Genomic DNA, 19681 nt, shown 5'->3' with positions numbered 1-19681 from the left:
GAGTTGACAGGAAGAGGTGGAAAGGATGTGTGTTTACTGGGGATTTAGTGAGATGCTTAAACAGCCAGCTTTAGAGCATGTCTGATGAACCACAGATTAGCAGAAAGCACATTCTTTAACAGTGGGAAACATTTTCTGTGTTACTCTGTGTCTTCATGCTTCCCCTTCCCTTGCTGGTGCATGCAGAGCCAGCCTTGTGTGTGAATCACACCTCAGACAGCATGAGCCCAGTGGATGTGGCAACAGAAGGGAGTGTTGTAAACCCTGGCATCCTCAGCAGAGCTGCTGAGAGGTTCCTCCAGCCCTGCAGTTTCTGATATTGTCCCCCTGACTTTGTCACTGTGAACCAGAGCCAGGTTATTCTTCAACATTCAGCTAACAAACTCCACCACCCCCCTCGTATGGCTGTCAGCTCCATGTTAGTTGTTCACTGGTCATTTCTTCACAGTGCCTGTTGCAAGTTTAACAATTCCTCCTGCTTTTCAAAAGTGCAAGATGTCATTCTGGTATTAGGATAGGAGGGTACTCTCTGCTTGAGGGAGTGTGGGGATAGTCCAGTCCCAAACAGTCCCAAACAGGGAAAAATCAATAGTTATGGTAAAACACTGTTTTAAAGTGCTTTTCTGTATGCTTTTGTTTTGGCACAGCACATGTGGTGCATAGCACATTATTTTGCTTGCTTAATAATCTCTGTGAACTCAAGTTAATGCTACTGAGACATAGCTATTAATTTTCTTGGGCTTTTTTGGTATAGACTTTTGGGATAGAGGGGAAAAATGAGAGAGTGAATGGGGCTGGTAACCAAAATCCATCCTGAACAATCTACTGTGATACCAAACCAATGTTTATTGTTATCAGAGGCAGCTGTCTACCCTCTCTCCACACTTCTATTTGTGGATTTTTGATGGCTATAAATGGAAACACACGCTGACTAGAAATCACCACAGTGCTCCTGATACTTTTCTGTCCCGACTCCAAAAGTACAGGGATATCTAACATGTAGTCAGGTTGAATCACTTCTGCTCAGGATACTAGGTTTTTATTCCTCTGGGAAATGGAGTTAGGAAAACATGAAAGCAAAGCCTCAGGAAGAGAAGCTTTAGAGAAAAAGCAAATGGTAAGATATGTTGAGAAATGTTGATATTTTAAATTTTTAAAAGTGTAATTAGAAGCAGGAAAATAAATAACCATTGTACTTTATAGGAGTATTTACTGGCTTCCTTTAACCACTGACCTCGAAGATTAAAACTTCATTATTGTATATTAAATTAATTATGAAAGTGCATTTCTGTAGAAATTATGGGAATTTGTGAATTCATTTTATGTGCATGTGAAATGCAAAAACTGAAATCTGGTTAAACTTTGTTGTCATAACCCAAACTAATAGCTAATATCAGTGGTTTTCTTATATTTTTTTCTTAAGGGACTATATCTTTGCACATTATGTTCCATAACTTTAGATCAGTAAATGGCAGAAAAAATTGTTTGTGTCTGGAATGAATCTGAAACGTACTGAAAAAAGCTGTGACCAAAACAAATTATTGAGAGAAAGTGAAAACAGTCAAAATACAGCTTTTTCCTAATTAGCTGAGGCTTGCAATGCGATTTATAATTTGCCTTGCAGTAATGAGTTTTTTTCTTAATACCACAAAAAGGGCAGTTTATTCTTGGCTTTGCAAAGCTGTGAAGAAAAGTGGTCATCACTCTTGCTAAGGAACAAATTAGCAATGAATTTCTTAGCACTTAAATGGTGGTGTTGCATTGATTTGGTTTCATAGTGGGCCCACTTTTACTCCTGTTTAATTGCAGTGTTGGCCTCTACCAGCCTCAGTTAGATTAGTTTTGGCAAGCTTGTGTGTTAGTTAACAGTTTTTATACCACTTCACCAAGGTGCATTGGGCAGGAAATAAGGAAAGCACTGAAACTGAAAGTAATGACTTGGTCTTATATTATTTTTTCTTTTAAAAAAGCAGTATTTATCTAAAGAGTAATATCTGAAAGAGCATTGCTAAAGATTCATCACTTAAGTTCTAATGGGAATATTATTTATTGTTTTAATTGTTAATTTTCTCATTAATTAATGAATTAATTCTTTAGACAGTGACCTAATTTTCAATATGTGGTTGATATATAAAATATAAGGAAAACATCGAAATTAAAAACAAGTATAAAATCCACTTGATCTTCAGGGAAGGTTTCAAAGGAAACCTTTGACATTTTGCTCTAGCTCACGCAAAGAGAAAATACGTAGCAATTTAATCAGCCTGTGTGGTTATCTAATTGCAGACCATATCCTCATGCACAAAGAATTGAGCAGCCAGCCTTAAGTAAGGCTTTTCCAGAATGCAAAGTGCTTCATTTGGAACACTAATGATCTGCTGTTGACCTTCTTTGTGTGCATCATTTACTAATTTTAAGAACAGCAAACTGGAGCAAACAGGGACCCCACTGACGGGAGCCATGCTGACGCCCGTGTCAGGTCACACACTGTTCAGTAGCTTCAAAACTAAATCCTCCCAACACTGTGAGCTGAGAGTGTCCCTTAGCAGTGGCAGGTCACGTTCCTGTGGCTGCTAAGCGAGGGCACAGAGACACCTTGGCTCAGGGGGCTCCATAGCCCTCTGGTGACAGTGGAGGAATGCCTCTGCTCTGTCCTCCCAGCCCCTTCCCCATCCCCTTCCAGCTGAGCCCCAGCCTCCTCTACATCCCACCTCAAACTGTCTCTGCCTGTTTAGTCTTAATGCCTTTCTTTCTGTTTGCTAGATTGATTTCCCCTGCCCCCACATTTTTTTCTAGTTTCATGTCTCCTGGATTTTTATTGATTCTGCCCTTTACTTTTTGTTACATGCAGGTCAGGTCAACTGACTGCATGGGAGCAGTGCCAGTCTGTGGTACAGATACTATTTGTGCATGCTGTTGTGGATGTCTGTTCACATATTTAACTTCAGTACAGCAAATACATACACTATTTCATATTCTGCTTCCACCTCCTGTGCTGCCTTTTTGCACTTCACCTCAGTTGCAAACGCTCTGTTTAACCACACTGGTGTCCTGGTAAATCTGCTTGTATTTCTGAATCATGAATTGCCTTGCATGTGTAAGAGGTTGTTTTCAAGGACATGATAGCTTTCCCAAATTCCCTGTTTCCAAGCTGCCTTCTACAGTGTCCCACTCACCAGCTCCTGGGTAGGCTGAAGTCAGTTTTCCTGAAGCCCAGAGTGTGTGTTTTGATATTTGTTTTCCTCTGTTCCCCATAAGGCTTAGGTCTCACTATTTCACAGTCACTACAGCCAAGCCTGTCACTGAGTATACACATCCATGAACACTTCTTCCTTGTTTATTAATAACAGATCCAGCTGGGTATGAACTGCTTGGCCCATCCTGTGCCCACATCAAGAAGCAGTCCTTGATGCCCTGCAGAAATTGTCTGCATTTCTTGTGCCGTGCCATTTTGTTCTCTGCAGGTGTCACAAAAGCTTGAGTCTCATGTGAAAAAACCCAGACAAAGAGGGTGTGCAGTCCAGATACTTTGTTGAATTGTTTAAAGAAATTGTTGTAAGGAGCACTCTCCACTTCCACACCCTTTCCAAGCTGTCTGTGGCCCAGTCCCACTGCGAAGTCACCCTCAGTGACCTCTCCTCTGATCCTGACCCACAAGTACTCACCCAGCCCTGTAGTTCAGCCTGTACAAACGTTCTCCACATTTTAGCTGCTGCTTCACACAGAGGTTGTCTTCTTTTCCCTCCTTTCTGAAGAGCCTGTGTCCCTTGCAGCACTATAGCCATGTGAGCTACCCCACCACATCTTTTATTTCTGTAATGTTGTAGTTCTATGACCTATATGTATTTGTGTGTGAAAGACAAATTTTGGATTTGTATGCCTTGTTACAAATATTTTCTAGCCATTTTCAAAAGAGCAAAGTCTATGTCATCCTGAAAATACTCTGATTGTAGCATGTCAGTCAAATAGAGACCAGTTCATGCTCAGAGTCTAACACAGAAGACAACATCACAGACAGTTTTGTGAAGTGGTACCTTTCCATTCACTGCTTACTGTGCATGAGATAAATAATACAAAATTCTCTACCACTTCAGACTATTTCACGTAATAAGAATTCTTATCCTTGCTTCCTGGAGGAAGACCTGGCAGCCAGAATCCTGAAGAGAGTCTTTGTGTGGAGCTGACTGTGAGAATAGAAGATAATGGAGGGCCCATTTTGTGAAAGAAAAATAGAATGACTCACTATAAAATAGATTGGACTAAGTAGATGGACATACTTGCCCTTTTCAGAGCTTTGATAGCTCAGAAGGACCCAGTAATTCCAAAGTTTATCTGCTGAAACAATGGCTCACCTCAAAATAGTCTGTTTTGATTCTAAAGTCCTCATCCCTCAATGTATATTGCGTTATTTGAATTTATTTTAATTATATTTCACACTTGTCTCTTTCCTTTTTGATCTGTTCTCTCCCCATGAAAAACAGCACATAAACTATTACATTTAAAATAATGTTTACATTGTTATGTTTAACAGAGAACATTTAATCTTTTAGTTTAGTTTGCATTATAAGGGTTTACTTTCTTCTTACTTGGAGTAGCAATAAATAACAGTTCTATATGGAAAATACATCAACCAAATGGATCTGTGAATCAGAAAGGATGCCATGCACTCCTTAAAAGGTTAGGTTTTGAATGACAGAGTTGCAGGGTTTTATTCAGAGAATTAGCATTCGCTTTTCACAAACAGTATGTGTGGATACAGCTTATACAGAGCAGGGCAATTTGGATCAAGGCCACCTAAGTGAAGCAATGGTTAATCTTCATACTCTGGTAGCAACCTCAGAAGTCCTGTCAAGACCTTCTCCATGGCAAGTGTGGGAAGTGAAGATTCCTTGAAGAAGGCAGCCTGTTTCCTGAGGGAAACCTAAGGGAGCCCAGACAGAATGAGGGTGATGACTAATGAGGTGATGGCAGTTCCTGTTTGCAGGTTTTGTTGTTGATTTAACACGTGTAAACCAGGTGAGAAGCGAGTATGAGATGGGAAGGGTTGTTTGAAAAGCAGAAGATAAGGGAGCTGGGTGGAGGCTGGTGGGAGTGGGCAGGGCAGGAAGGGCTGGGAATGGCCGTGCCTCCATGGAAACCCTTCTCCAGGTCACCCTCGCTCTTGTGCCGGGAGGGCTGGTGCCAGAGATGGCAGTGCTCCTCCTGGGCTGCTGCTGTGCTCCTGCTGGGCTGCTGGTGTCAGGGATGGCAGTGCTCCTCCTGGGCTTCGTCTGTCGCTCCTTTGCCAGGAGCAGGGCCCATGGCAGTGCTCTGACATGTCCCTGGGTGTGCACTGGGCAGGTGCTGCTGTGGCCAGAGGTGTGCTACGGCCTCCGTGGGTCACCACAAGGAGGAAGAGGAGCTGAGCGAAGAGTGAGTGTTAGTGCAGATATAGGGGATCAAACACCTGGAAAACGGGATGTTCTTTGGCACAGCAGAAACCTCCATGGCTGAGGAACAAAGGATAGTTTGATAATTTGATGCTGAAGTTTGAGTATCATGCTCATTTCATGACAAAAAAATAAATAATTACAAAAGTCAGAGAAGGTTTTATATGAGTATATATTAAAATATTCCTGCTTATCTAAAAGGAAGGTTTTAGTTCTTGCTCTGTGTGTGACCTCCTCTGGGAGACTTTGTCATGTAGCTGAATTCAGGTGGGTGAGTTGACACACTTAAGGCATTTTGTGCTACTTTGTCCCAAATTACAGCAGCTTTGGCAAAAAGGATTGCTTCAGAAGAGCAACTTTCAAATAACCCAGAGCTTTGTAGATCAGGACTGAGGCTTTGTAGTTGCTACAGCAATAAGACCCTGACATGGTGGCAATAGCATCTTGCTGTACAGGTGTAGGAAAGTGACCAAGGCAGAGCTCCAGCTGATAAGCCTTTCCTCTTGGATACCTAAAGTTGCATTCCTATTTGTGTGGATTACTTCAGCAAGCAATCACCCAGAAGGAGGAGGAGGGAATAAATTGGAGCCTGCATATAGCAGGATATTTTTAGCACTGTTGATGTGACACTAAACAGGACAAAAGAAAGTGGGAAGCACTGAATCTTGGTCTGCCCTTTTTTTCTAATCCTGTCACTGAACATAAATGCAAGGAGGCAAGAGCTGCCTTTTCTTTAGGCAGATACCAGTCCTACAGAGGCCCTGCTGGAACATTTGAGGTAGACTTTGGTTGTATCAGTGGGGAAAGAGCTCTCTTGGAGAGGTGTCATCAGTGCATTTTTGGTTGGAGGTTATGTGAAACAATACCATACAATATGTCACAGAGATTCAGAAGAGGAGTGCAGCAGATTCCTGTAGGGTCTTGAATGTTGTGGTGGAAGAGGCTTTTCATGGACAAGTAACAATTGCCTATTTTAATGTTTTGGGGTGAGGAAAGATAAGTACCCCTGTAACAGTTGCATCAATTGCTGCCACAAAGTCAGGCAGGGCAATTCAAGTGATTGAATTTTAGGTGAGGCATGATGAAAAAGTATTAGTATGGTGAGACAGCTTGTATTGATTAATTAAAGCAGTTCTGGGAAACAGTTCTAGTCATGAAACTCTGTAGAAATCAGTTAAATAGATTTTTTTTTCCTCTGGCATTTGTTTGAGACTTCTCTGAGTGATACTCAGGTATAACCCGAGAGTTATAATGAGTGAGAGACCATTTCCAGAAATAAGTTTGGTTATGGAGACTGTTATTTAGAAAAAACCCAATTTTTCCCAAAGATATTCCTCAGGAATGTGTGAGTTGTGGGTGATACTTGGGAAGATGTTCACTGCTGCTGCTCACACTGAAATTCAGAATGAATTCTAGGGAAAGCTCCTTCATTAGAAGTATAATGCAGCCCTGGAACAACCAGGGAATTTGTGGACTATCCACTCTGGGAAGTTTTCAGGACTTAACCATATAAAATCATGCCTTGCTTTGGCAGTAGTCTGAAGTTGAATCCATATGCTGGAGTGGATGATTTTTGGAGCATTTCTTTGATTTAATTTTGAAGCTACACTACAGCATTTGTCATGAAACATGCTTATAGCTTTTCCCATCTGCAAATCTCCTTTAACACATTTAGTATGGATACACAATGATACTGTGCTTATCATTAAGGCATCCTCATTCCAACATTTTAAGCCTAATGTTTTCAATTCACTGTTCTTTGAATTCTGAAAGCACTCAATAATAGAGTGGCAGCATTAAATCTCTTGCTCTTGTATGAATTCCTGAAAACAGAGATTTTTGTGGTTTAACCCCAGACAGCAATTAAGTACCACACACTTGCACCCTGCTTCCCCTTTCCCACCTGACATTGTGGAGGACAATAAAAAAACCATAAAACTTGTGGGTTGAGATAAAATCAGTTTTTATCTGTTTAATAAGTTCATCTGTTTAACAAGTTTAATAATTGAAACAAAATGAAATTAAAATGGTAATTATTATGACAATAATGAGACAGAGAAATAGAGAGGAATGAAAGCTAACAAAGACATGTGATGCACAATACAATTGCTCATCAGCCTGTACCTGAACAGCAGTCAGCTCCTCCTGACCAACTCCTCCCAGTTCATGTACTGGGCTTGGAGTTCCATGATGTGGCTCATAGCTTTAGTTGGTTCAGGTCAGTTCTCATGCTCACTCCCAGCTCTTGTGTACCTGCTCCCTGGCAAAGCAGGGGAAATGGACAAGTCCTTGATTTAGAGTAAACACTGGTTAGGAAAAACTGAAACACCAGTGTGTTACTAAGACCTGCATCCCAGCTGAAGCCAGGACAAACTCTCTGATGATGTACAGAATAAAAAGAGAGAAGTGGTTAATGAAAGGGATAAAGGGATGTTAATGAAGCTGGGCTTGGAGGACAACATGCATGTGGTGTCCCACATTCCTCCTTTAGGGGAGGGGGCACCCAAGATTCACAGATGCCTGTGGTTGAGAAGGAATGACAAAAGTCAGAGGGTCTACAAAAATTTGTTAGTAAATTAAACACATGGCAGGGCAACTGGTGTGTTAGTCCCTTGTGATATAAACACACTGCAGTGGATTTTGAGTAAGGAGCAGGGTGAAAGAAGATGGAGAGAACAAAGAAAGGGAGAAAGAAGAAAGATCACCAGTCCTGGCTCCAGAATCAATCCTGCTGATGGGGTGTCCAGGGTCTGGGATTACATGTGTGTCTATGTTTTGTGGGGTTATGTTTTTACGGCTCCAGAATCAATCCTGCTGATGGGGTGTCCAGGGTCCGGGATCACATGTTTTGTGGGGTTATGTTTTTATTGATAATTTTTGCCTGTTCTGGAGCTAAATGTCTCACTTTCTGTGCAAATTAGTTGTCATATGCATTTCATTCTTCTAGATCCTTCTGGAAACAGGTTGGAGGGCATTGGTAGTCTTTGGTGATCTTGATCCCCCTCTGTTGAATTGGCCTTTTGTTGGCAGCCCATTCCTGCTCCTAGACCTCATTCCAGCGCTTGTGCTGTGCTGTGTTTGCTTATCTCCAGAAACCAGAACAAGGGTGTTTATCCCAGAAAAGTGCTGCCCTACCTCAGTATGGCCTGCCTCTCCAGTCACATTAAGTGTAGCATGAAGCCTCCCACAAGTGATGGTTGCTTATTTTCCTCTCTCCTTGAGAAGAAGATTCCACTGCATGAGGAGAAGCTGGAGTAGGGTAGCCTATATTTCCCCTTTTAAGCACGAAGTCTGCTGCACTGAGGTTAGCAAAGGCAGGCTGAAGAAACACAAACTATGTGTGGGATGAGTTTGTGCCCCAGACCCATGATGAGGCACTGGTGAGTGCCTTCCACTTCCTGGCAGGATGGAAAATGGAGCAATGCCTGGTGCTCTGTAGTTTCTAGGACCACCCTAAACCTTTCTGTTGCTTCTCCTTTAGAGGGAAGCGCTACCCTAACTCCCAAGTTCTCTGTATCAAGGGAGCAGAGCTTCAACTCTTGATTGGACATGAAGGTCATGCAGGAAACCTTTCTGCATGTAATACTTCATTTTTGAGAGTTAACTGTTACCTTTTTTGAAAGAACTGGTGGTGACCTGTAGTACATATTGCAAAATAATTTCTGATGGAAATGTTGCTATATTAGTACCTTCCTGGTAACAAAGATTCATTCTTGAGGAAAAGGAACAAAAGCAAATTTGTTGAACGTTGGTGAAAAATTAATTTGCTCAACCAATTTTTTATTTGTTCAGGATTCTCAAAAGTAAAAAGTAACTGGTTGAAGCTTTTCCTATCTTGAATTGTACACAAATAAATGTATTCATACCCCAGAACTGACAGAAATCCCCAAAGCAATTGAACATTTTTCTCTATGAGACAGAAAGTGAATCAGTGCCATTCTCTGCTGTATCACATTTCTTGTTCTTGAAGAAGATTTGGAAACCAAACACAGGAAAATGATAGTGTTTTATAAATGTTATGTTTTTAAATAATGTGAAATGAACCAATGGATTTGCTTGAAACATTTAAAACTGAAGATTCAGGGAAGAGCCATCAAAAATTTTTCCCCTGTTGAATAGATTTAAAATTGCTTTTATAGAAAATCCATGCATCTCATAAAATGTTACTGACAGTACATTTATCACCATTTTACTCCTTGAAAATACACCTGTTGGTGATGATAAAAAGAATGTTTGAAAAACATCATTAGGTTTTTCAGCCTCAAGCAAGAATTAAATGGTTTAGTATACCTTTTTAGTGAATACACTTTGAAATACATCCAGATCAAAACTGAAATATCAACTGAGTTAAGTGATAATCAGACAAAGAGTAATTCTTAGCAAATCACTTGAGACAAAACTCAGTTCTTTCAGTCTGAGACAACAAAAGCAAAATGCAAAGTATCTGTATTTGAAATTCCAGCAGAGGAAAGGACATGATTTGTCTTTCTCTCTGCTTTTCTTTAATAGATCATGTGTTTACTAATGTGATGGAACAGATCTCTGTTGAAAACACAGCAGCTTTCCTTATAACAATCTTATTTACAATCTTTTAGGTGAATTGACACTGATATTTACATATAAAAAAATCCAAAGAAAACATCAGGTTTTTCTTTTTTTTTTTTTTTTTTTTTTTTTTTTTTTTTAAATTTAATTTTATTCTTAATAACAGTATATTCTAGTTTACAGTGTCTTTTTTTCTGAGAAATGAAGTGTATATGCTGAAGGATTATAATGATAAATGATTCCTGTAGTGACTTTCAGCTCCTTCCCAGTTTCTAAGTCTTAGAAGTCAGGACTGTGTGCCTCCAACCTTGCCAATGATTTGTGGTGACACAGTGCTGCATCATGTGATGGATTGCCTGGGGTTTTCAGAGCCTCCAGTGCACTTTAAAGTTTGGGAAATAGGATTATCAGAGCAAATTTGATTTTCACTTTGTTTTATTTGCTTTGTTTTATTCATAAGTGTTATGATAAAAGTGTCAATGACAGGATTACAGGCTATTTCTTTGTTCTCCAATGGTGATTTTCCTTAGGAATCACCATGAGCAGCTACATCAGGGTAGAATGGGATCTGAAAGAGAGTAGTTACCCACAGTGGTATTGTAAGTAAAATGTGGAAACATAGAACCTAATATTTCATCCTTCTGTTTCCAATTGAATATTTTTACATTTTTTCAGAACGTGCTTCTTGACATATGTAGAAAATCTTAGTCAAATGGTTAAGGTGTCCAAAGAAAGGGAAAGCTGTAATTTTCACTCTTCCACATAATGACAATCAAAGGCTGCAAATGCTCTCAGAAATTCCCCCCTGGCAGCAAGTGTATGGGTAACACTCTCCAAATCACTAGGGACAACTTAAACCAGTGTCTTTAAAGCAGCTAAATTTGTAGATATTAGTCATTTTAAGAAGTGTAAATGGTCAGGCTGTGTGACTTTTAGGAGCACTGCCTCCATGAAGTGCCCAAGTACTGCAGATATGAGTGTCATGTAAAAGTGTGGAAATAATTTCCATGTTGCTCTGGGCAGTGTATGTCTTGGGAGGGGTGTGAGATTGGGCTTTGCAAAAATAGGTTATGCTTTGACACGTTTCAGAATTTGTGATTTTCAGATTTTCACATTTCAAATTTGAGATTTGAAATGCTGATTTTCAGAATATACTCTGGTGTAGCAATGTTACATATTCCTCAAAATTAAAATCTTATTTGAAATGTTGACTCTAGTATTTGGAAGGAATCTCTTTGCTATTCCTATGCTGGAGTTTCTTGATAGGAAACTATTAAGAACAGCAGTACTTATATGCTATTATATTTATTGTGTGTTGTGGATTTCCTGTAAAACATGATTTGTCTATGAAATGGTATACTAGAATTTTCTAATTAATGTTCTTTTGTTCTGTTTTTATTACTGTTTCTCATGCAAGATCTTACAGGTTTAGATGTTCCTTCATTAATGCAGGAGATAGTTGCCTTCTTTCAGGTTTCTTAAACAAGAACAATTTGTTCCAATAACAGACTTATATTTGAAACAATGGCTTTTGTATAAAATATAAACAGTAGTTATCTCACTGAAGTATCTCAGGGTGGCAATGATTTGGTTTGGTAGTTGTTTGTCTTCCTTTGTAAGTGCAGAGATTGTATTATATTGTAGCTACCCTATTTTTGATGTCTGTGAGAGGGTACAATTCTAAATGGATACCCAGCAGCTTGCATGTGTAGTCCAAGAATTTATCAAATTTTCATCACATGTAAATGATTTGTTTACAGAGTCAGGGACATAAAATATATTATATATATATATATAAAAATATAAATATATATATAAAATAAATTTATTTATATAAAAGCAGATAGCCACTTTCAATCATTGTGTGAGTGAGCAGATGATGATTTTCCAGTAAATCTGTTGTTATGTACATGTGTATATCTTGCAAATAGACTACATTTTGTATAAAGTGATGATCTGTGTAGCATGTCTGAAACACTGCTCTACAGTAGAACAGATGGCAAACTATGAAGAGCAGTGTTTTTGTATTTGCAGGTGTGGGGCAGAATTTGCAGCATAAAGTGTGAAGGGAGTTGATAAGCTGTTTTGTAAAACCAGCTTTCCCTTTTGAAGCAGAATGCAAAGGTATTTTTAGCATTATTGGATACTTCTGAGTTCAGTGCAGCAGCTTTTCCTCTCAAAAGAAGAGACCAGAACTTGTTCAGAGTGTGACTGTGCTTCTGAGAGAATCAGGCCATGCTGGGAAGTATCCTAGCCAAATATTCTTTTTTTTTTTTTTTATCTGGGAAGTGGAGGAAATTGTGAAAGGGTTTTTAGTATTCCAGCTTTGTGAACATAAAATAATATTTGAATTCCAAATGATTGTTTTGGAAACCAGTGGAGAATAGAAATCATTGCATAAGTATTAATAATATTTGCATCATCATTGGCATTACTAATACTGTAATTTTCTATGATGTATGTTGCAATTTCCCCCATGAATCATCTACATCAAGGCCTTTTAGCTCAAGGTTAGGAGTTACCAGTGTATACTTATCTGCAAAACACACTGCACTTGCTGTTGTATACTAAATTCTTCATATGAGTTCTTTGCAAATGTATTTCAAATTGTTTGCTTTAAGCTGCTATTGAATATATAGAAAAGGCACAAATTCAAGTGATCTTGAAGCAGTCTTCAGAAGACTATGACCAACTTATTTTTTCCCATCTCATGCATGAATATACATCCCAAACTGTTATATTCTTGAATTCAACAAATAGTTCTGATTAAAAGTGTGTAATTAAAAATATGTAGATTTCATGAACACAAAGTTATTTTCATGATTTACAATGTTTTTGTGCTGGAAAATGAGGCATATTTTAAAGCAGCTTTAATGAAGTTTTAAAACCATAATTATATAATAAGTTTAAAATGTTTTCTGTGCTGTTACTTTCATTTCAGAGGAATGAACATATCTGACAGAAGAATAATCAGAAAGTACATTTCTGTCTATTAGCTGTGTGCTGAAGTTCGTTATTTAGAATTCCACTGAAGTGACTGGCTAGGTATTATGTAGAATGGCAAGTACTCGAGGTGTTTGGGACTATTAACCCACAAAGAAATTGAAAGACACTTTTTAACTTTTAAAATAGACACAGGCCAATGAATTTGGTCAGGTTATTATTTCCTGAAGCAATGGGACTTAACAAAAGCATTTTACTCTTTGCTACATATGTCAGTAAAATCAGAGCTGCAGGGAAAAGTGCTGGTGAAGTAAGAAGTGGGGTGAATTTGGGGGCTCTTTGCACTCACTGGTGCTGTGGCAAAATGTGGCATGCAGCACAAACCTTTTTAGTACTGCACACCATAGACATGGTTGTAATTCACATGTTAGACAAGACTTGAGAGGAAAGCTGGTAACAGGAGAGGCAGGGAGTCCTAAAACTCATTAAAAGAAGGTGGAAAAAAAGGAATAACAGTAATACTCCCTGAAATGGGAGAAATGAAAGAAACAGGAAAAAAGGTAATTACTTGAAAAATGAAGTAAAAAAAGACTAAAAGATGGTGGGAGTGAGAATTAAATAGATATGTGTGAATTAAAAAAGTTTAAGAAACATGGGAATAGAAATGGAGAATGAATAATAGGGGATGTGTTGGGCAGAATTTTCAGCAAGCTTATCTTTTAATAATTGATGTGTGACTAGCTGTGTTTTATTTGTCAATGTAATAATTCCATCATTTGTACCTACTATTAAGTTTCCTCACACTTTTGGTAAATAACTGTGTAGAATTCACAGATTACTTGGGAGAACACCTGTAAATATCTTCTATGTTATGGCTCAACAGCAGAAACTCCCACTGCTAATGTGTTTATAGCAACCCTTTGCATCGGTAAAGTGATTCTCCCAACACCTGTTAATTCCCCACTAGACACTTGCAAGCCTCTTCCAAGAAAAATTTAATGGTGTTTTTTCACATATTACAGGATAAAGGATTTCAGTAAGGAGACTAAAACCTTGGTGCATTTTTTTTTGCTGGCTTCATCAGCACAGTTTTCCACATGGGTTGATGCTGATACTAGGGAAAAAACCCTCTTTTCCTTCTGTACAAACACGTTTTGCCATTGATTTCCATACCCAAGCCTTGCTAAACTGTAAATAAGATTTCCCTCCTTTCCCTCAGGCACTTGATATAAAGCACTTGACTGCACTTGTAACTCAGTCTTAACCAACTGTTTTTGTGCTGATCTATAGAAATAGATGTAGATAGGTACAGAAGATTTTATATCCTGCAACTGCTGTATAACTAGAAGATATATTTCTGCTCAGAAAGCTGGGAGTGATACTTTGCATCATATCTTAAAGTGAGAATGCTTCAGCTCTTTTCTTGATTTATTTTGCTATTATTATTTCTATGGTTAATATCTCTCCAGCGTTGCAAACAATCTCCTTTGCTGTGACCCTCTTTCAGTGACATGGTTGCCTTTTCACTTGACAGCACGAGGCAATGTGTCACATTTTTGGTTGACCTCTTGTTCTCCTGTATTTTCTGAAGTGTTTACAGGATTTGTGGTGCTCCTGCTTGCTGCACTCCAGGCATGTGAGGCAGCTGCTGCGCTCCAGCCTGGCAGGAGCTTTGGGCATTATAACAAGAATTGTCCTTTTACAGCTTTGCAGTGCTCTGCAGTCCCATGGTTGGTTCTTTATTTGAGTCTAGAGAGAACCTTGTATTTTTTCAGCATTAGGAAGCCTGAAGTAATATCAGATAACATAAATTAGATTGTGCGGTTACCCTTGTTGTTTGTGGGCTCTTACAAGATTGTATTTTGGTTCTTTTATTTTCATTTTGGATGTCTTCTGTCACTTGCAGGAGCAACAGACTAACTGCTATTAATTTCTGACATATTATTTATTTTTTTGGCATCTGGTTGGCACCTGTTTCTCTCTGATAAATACTTAGGGCTACGACTTTGTGTGGATCTGTGCACACACTTCATTAGCAGCTCTCCTCCACTGATTTTGTTTGGATTGCTTCCGTGATTTACTGTCCATAGGGACTGGAGTTTGCAGTTGAAAAATTTGATAACTCCATGAAAATTATTGTTGTAAGCACTGTGTGTCTGGCTGCTAATACTGAGATGAATGTAAGCACTGACTGTGTGTCCCTTTAGGAAAAGCACTTGCACTGTTAATTGCCTGTGCTCAGCTTCATGTGGCTCCTTTTCTAGAAATGCAGCCAGTTTTGATTATATACCATTTTGTTTTGATTGAAAAAAAACAGCAACAAGGCCCCAAACACCACAGATTATTTTTTTTTAAGCTTACCACTACAGAATGCAGATTTATCCAGACAGGTGGCTTGCATCCTGATATAGTCCCTGTTCCTGCCTGTTATTATAGGCTCTCTGTACAGGCTTGGCTGTAACAAACATAGGTAAAATTTGGGGGGAACCCCTCAAACACACACAAACCTTTTTTTAAAAGGATTTTCTTGAAAACACTTGTAACTATTTGGTGGTCTTAGCAGCATTTTAGTATTCCTGTTAGGGTGTGTGTATGTCTATTTCTACATAGTTTTGAAATAACTGATGTACATTGTACTAGAAAATAGCAGTAATTAATTTTTATCTGAAGCAGAATGGGATGAAGGGAATGGTAGTTACTTAGTGCAAAAAAAAATATTCCCGTGTTTATTTGGATATTACACTTTTTTTTCTTTTCTGTAGAGTGGATTTTAAAATGCTCAGAAGAAATTTAATTAGCATAATATGACAGTTGTTCTTCCCTAACATAATTATTTCAGTCACGAAGGAGGTGTATTTAATATAAGGGATATGTGTCTCCTTCAGCTTGGCATAAGAGTTCACATTTGGTAAGGCATAGCAGCAGTGACTGCTGAAATACAGTAGTTAGCCTGATGACTAATTTAAAAGCAGAAGGAAAATGAAATGTTTGGACAGAAGAAAAAAGAATGTCATATGTAAAATACTTTTTATCTTAAACAGGTCAGAGCTTATTTTGTGTTGCAATGCTTGTTCACTACTTAGCTCCAAAATATTATTGGGAAATCCCCATGAGAATTCTGATTCTCCAGAAAACAGATGTTTAAGAAGAGGGTATGAGCCATAGTTTGGTTTTTCACTGCCATAAAAAAGGAGGACAAGAGACAATTTAGTAAAAAGAAACATTGCAAAAAGCAACCTTGTCTCTTACTGTTAGTGTTCTCCCCTAAAAAAGATGGAGGTAAAAATTTAATTAGCAGCATTAGTCACTGGCTAAGATTTGAGTTGCCCAGAAAAACACTCTGCAGTAAAATTCTGCTGCTATTTTTAGCAGTTTTTCAACTTTGCTCGAAAGGATGGAAGATGAGACCACTGCTGGTGAGTCACGTTGATGACAGAATGGATAATATCAAGTAGGTGTTTGGCTCCAGCACTAACTCTCCTCACCAGTAAATATCTCTACTGAAATAATGTGCCAGGAATGGAGGATTGGACCAAGCACAAATGTTTTGAAGTAATATTGTGAAAGCAGGTAAGGTGATGGCTTGCATTTTTTGTCTGTGCTTTGGGTGCTTCCCTTGTAAAACTGAGGCTTAACCTGCATTTGGTAATCCTGGGGAAAAATGGTATGAGTGAGATAGAACTATAATATTCCTTGCTTGGCTCACTGCTGTAAGAACAGTGTTGGCAATATGAGATCAGAAAACAGGAATGGATGACTGAATTGGAGATCCAGTCCATCTAGCTCAGAGCCCTCAGCTGTTACTTGAGGTTCATGTTTATGGAAAAAAAAAAGGCATAGTGAAAAGGATAGATGTTCCTGTGTCTTCCCTCAAGCTTAGTGTAAGTAAGTGGATCTGTACACTGGGGATGCATTTCCTTGGATTTTGATCTGTTTTTCTCTTGACATGTGGAACTTCCTGATGCAACAAGTTTCATAATAATTATGTGTTATGTGAGCTGACACTTTTGTTTGTATGATAAATTCATGTGGTTCCTCATGGTAATTTTGCTCTTATCCCAAAAATCCATGACACTGTAGTAGAAACTGCTTTATACAGATCTGTTTTTCTATATAATATTATAGTAGTCATAGTGTTGTTCTAGGTGCCCACTAGCTCATATTTACAGGGAATCTTGTGTGTGAATGGTCCAACTAATGTTGCTTAGACAGGAATCATATCCCCTCTTTGAGATGTCTATGATGTACATCTGAGTGAGAAAATAATCTGATTTTTTTTAATATCAGTTAAAAAAAAAAAAGAGACTATGATTCATCTGACCTGTATTAAACATTTACCTTTGAGTAGGATGGACTGCATCTCAGAAGTGCCAATTCCTTTCTTTTGTATGTAGAGACAATGTGGCTTAGCTGTAGATTTCTGTTCTGGACACCTTTTTCTTTGGTCAGATGAATATTGCTTTAGGAGATGTCGTTCACTGTGGAAGAAGAAATGTACATTATCCTGGGGAAAAAAACCTGCTTTATGAATCATTCACCATGTAATAGGCTGGTAAAATGCATTTTACTTGCTGTCCTTCCTCAGACACTCTTTGGGCAAGTGGTAGCCAGACCCTTTGGACACTAGCTAAGGTGCTTTTGCAGTACAGAAGGAAATGACAAAGGAGATTTTATACAGTGAATACTCTAAGGCAGGGTTTGGTTTTTTTTCCTTAATGCCTGACATCATGGTGTGCCCACAATTTTTTTTAAAATTGTGAAATTATCTGTAACCTCAAGAGAGCCCATTCCTTGGATGATGTGTTTCATTTAGATTGTAAAGAGGGCTCCCAGCACAGTGTTTCTTCAAAGGTCACTCAGAACATTTTGATTAATGCTATCTTGTGTCTGTTTGGCAGCCAGCAAAAGGGAGGAAAAGAAAACAGACAAAAAAAAAGCAAGGCAAGGTGAAAAAACCACTCTTCTCCTTTAACTAAAGCAAGGTGGCAGGTAAATGTTATCATCACAAGCACATGGTGTGCAGTGTGTTGAGGAATAAGAGATGATCCCAGCGCCAGGGGAAGAGGAGAGCTGGTCTCTGCACCTGGGAGATAGTGAGCCTGAGCTTGCAGGTGCCTTGGTGGTGTGCCTTTAATTGAGAGCTTGCCATCTTAAATCAATTCCAAACATTTGATCTCCCTGATGCCTGAGGAATCTGTTGCTGCCACACTGAACACTGGCACAAACACGCTGCCTTGCGATTGATGTTGCCCTTCTGATGTCAAGTCTTTCCTGCTCCTGATGCCAGATCCATAGAGTTTGTTTCTACTAGGTCATTGAAAACTGTATTTTGATTTTAACCATTTTCTAATAAAAAAATATGAGAGAAAAATTTATCCAAAGACATAAACAATCCTAGACAGAGCCACCTAAGTAATATTCAAGAACCTCTAGCATTTGACTTACCCTGGTTATACAGTTTCTAACAGCAAATGATATTTAGTTCCTAGTTGTGCTTTCTGGCATTCTAGCACTAAATTTTCTTCAAAAAACCCAGAAAAGACCTTCGGATCTATTTCTTGATTGTTCTGGCAATGCAGCATTCATCCCCACTAAAATTTCAGGTGCCAGCATGGTATTTCAATACAGAAATTGTAAAGAAAGTATCAAGTACTGTTTTAAGTTTATTAAGACCTATGCTATGAAATTTGGATGTGGAAGGCAGGCTCTAGGTGTTTGAGACCGACAGAAGATTTCAATATTTTACTTGCTAATCTTCGGAAATAATTGAAGAGGAGAGAGTGAGTAGACCCCAGGTTAGAGTCATTTTTCTCCTACTAATTCAGAGTCTGACTAAAATCAGTAATTTAGAAATTCTTATTTTAGCTAACAGGACTAATCAATAGTCTGTGATTCATCTCTCCTGAATTTAGACAGCTGCATTTACATCTGAAGAGGTTGTCCAGGCTCCTGTTGCAGTCAGAGGAAGGAAGTGGGGACTTCTTGGGCATTATTCTCTGATGTAGTTTAGATACCTATCTTTACTCTAAGTGTCTAATCTCTCCTTTGGCCATAATGGAGCCTTGAACAAGCTTAAATGTAGATTTGGTAAATACCTATCTTTCCTTAACTGTGTGTATAGGAAATGTCCCTTTAAGTTTGCAGAAACTTTGGCTTTTCATATTATTGCAATTCTATTATTTTTTCTGTCAATTCATTTAATTCATTGCTCAGAGTTATATTTGATGTGGAACAGAGGTATCAGCAAGCACACCAAAACTTTAGATGTGAATTTCAAGATATACACAAGTGAAAATGCAGGGAAAATGTAGACTGAAATCTGGGCACGGTCCCAAGAAACAGCCATTGACATTCCTACTCCTGTGGAAAGTGTTAGGCTATATTAAGAACCACTGTTTTTGATTGATAGCAGAGGGGATTCCAGTCTGAAAAAGTATTTTCAGCATGTTAAGTATGTCAGGCATTTATTATCTTACACACTCTTGTCTTCTCTTCCTGTTTTCTGAAGCTATTTTTCCCCACAACCTCTTTTAATATCCTACTACACCCTATATATTCTTTCTAGTACATTGGCAAAGTTCTGCTTGTGTTTCTCTCTTGAACAATAAAGGATCAAATGGTCAGTAGAGCATTCAATTTGTACTGTTAATTATGTAAATTTAAGTACAGCAGTTTCCAGGTTGTAATAACCACAACCTTCCTCTTAGGGAGTGTTGCCATTTAGACATCACCACTGCAGTGGGATTGAGCCACAAGGCTTGTAG

The 19681-nt window shown here is 38.6% G+C and overlaps 1 protein-coding gene across 14 annotated transcripts in view; it reads left to right on the top strand.

Annotated features, from left to right (window-relative positions):
• The first annotated feature begins 973 nt into the window (after positions 1-973).
• LOC120510162 (muscular LMNA interacting protein) overlaps positions 974-19681 on the top strand; it is a 103178-nt gene continuing 84470 nt past the window's right edge. For all 14 annotated transcript variants that reach the window (XR_005629437.1, XR_005629436.1, XM_039725763.1 and 11 more), the window contains exon 1: positions 974-1117. Coding sequence is in view for 12 of the 14 variants with exons in the window: in XM_039725763.1 (XP_039581697.1) it covers positions 1055-1117 (63 nt within the window). In the remaining 2 variants the exon portion in view is untranslated. The remainder of the gene's footprint in view (positions 1118-19681) is intronic.

The sequence above is a fragment of the Passer montanus genome, unplaced genomic scaffold (genome assembly GCF_014805655.1).
Source record: "Passer montanus isolate IOZ18808 unplaced genomic scaffold, ASM1480565v1 scaffold11, whole genome shotgun sequence".
Taxonomy (NCBI): domain Eukaryota; kingdom Metazoa; phylum Chordata; class Aves; order Passeriformes; family Passeridae; genus Passer; species Passer montanus.
The sequence above is the reverse complement of the archived record's forward strand: the minus strand, read 5'-3'. Positions and strand labels throughout refer to the sequence as shown.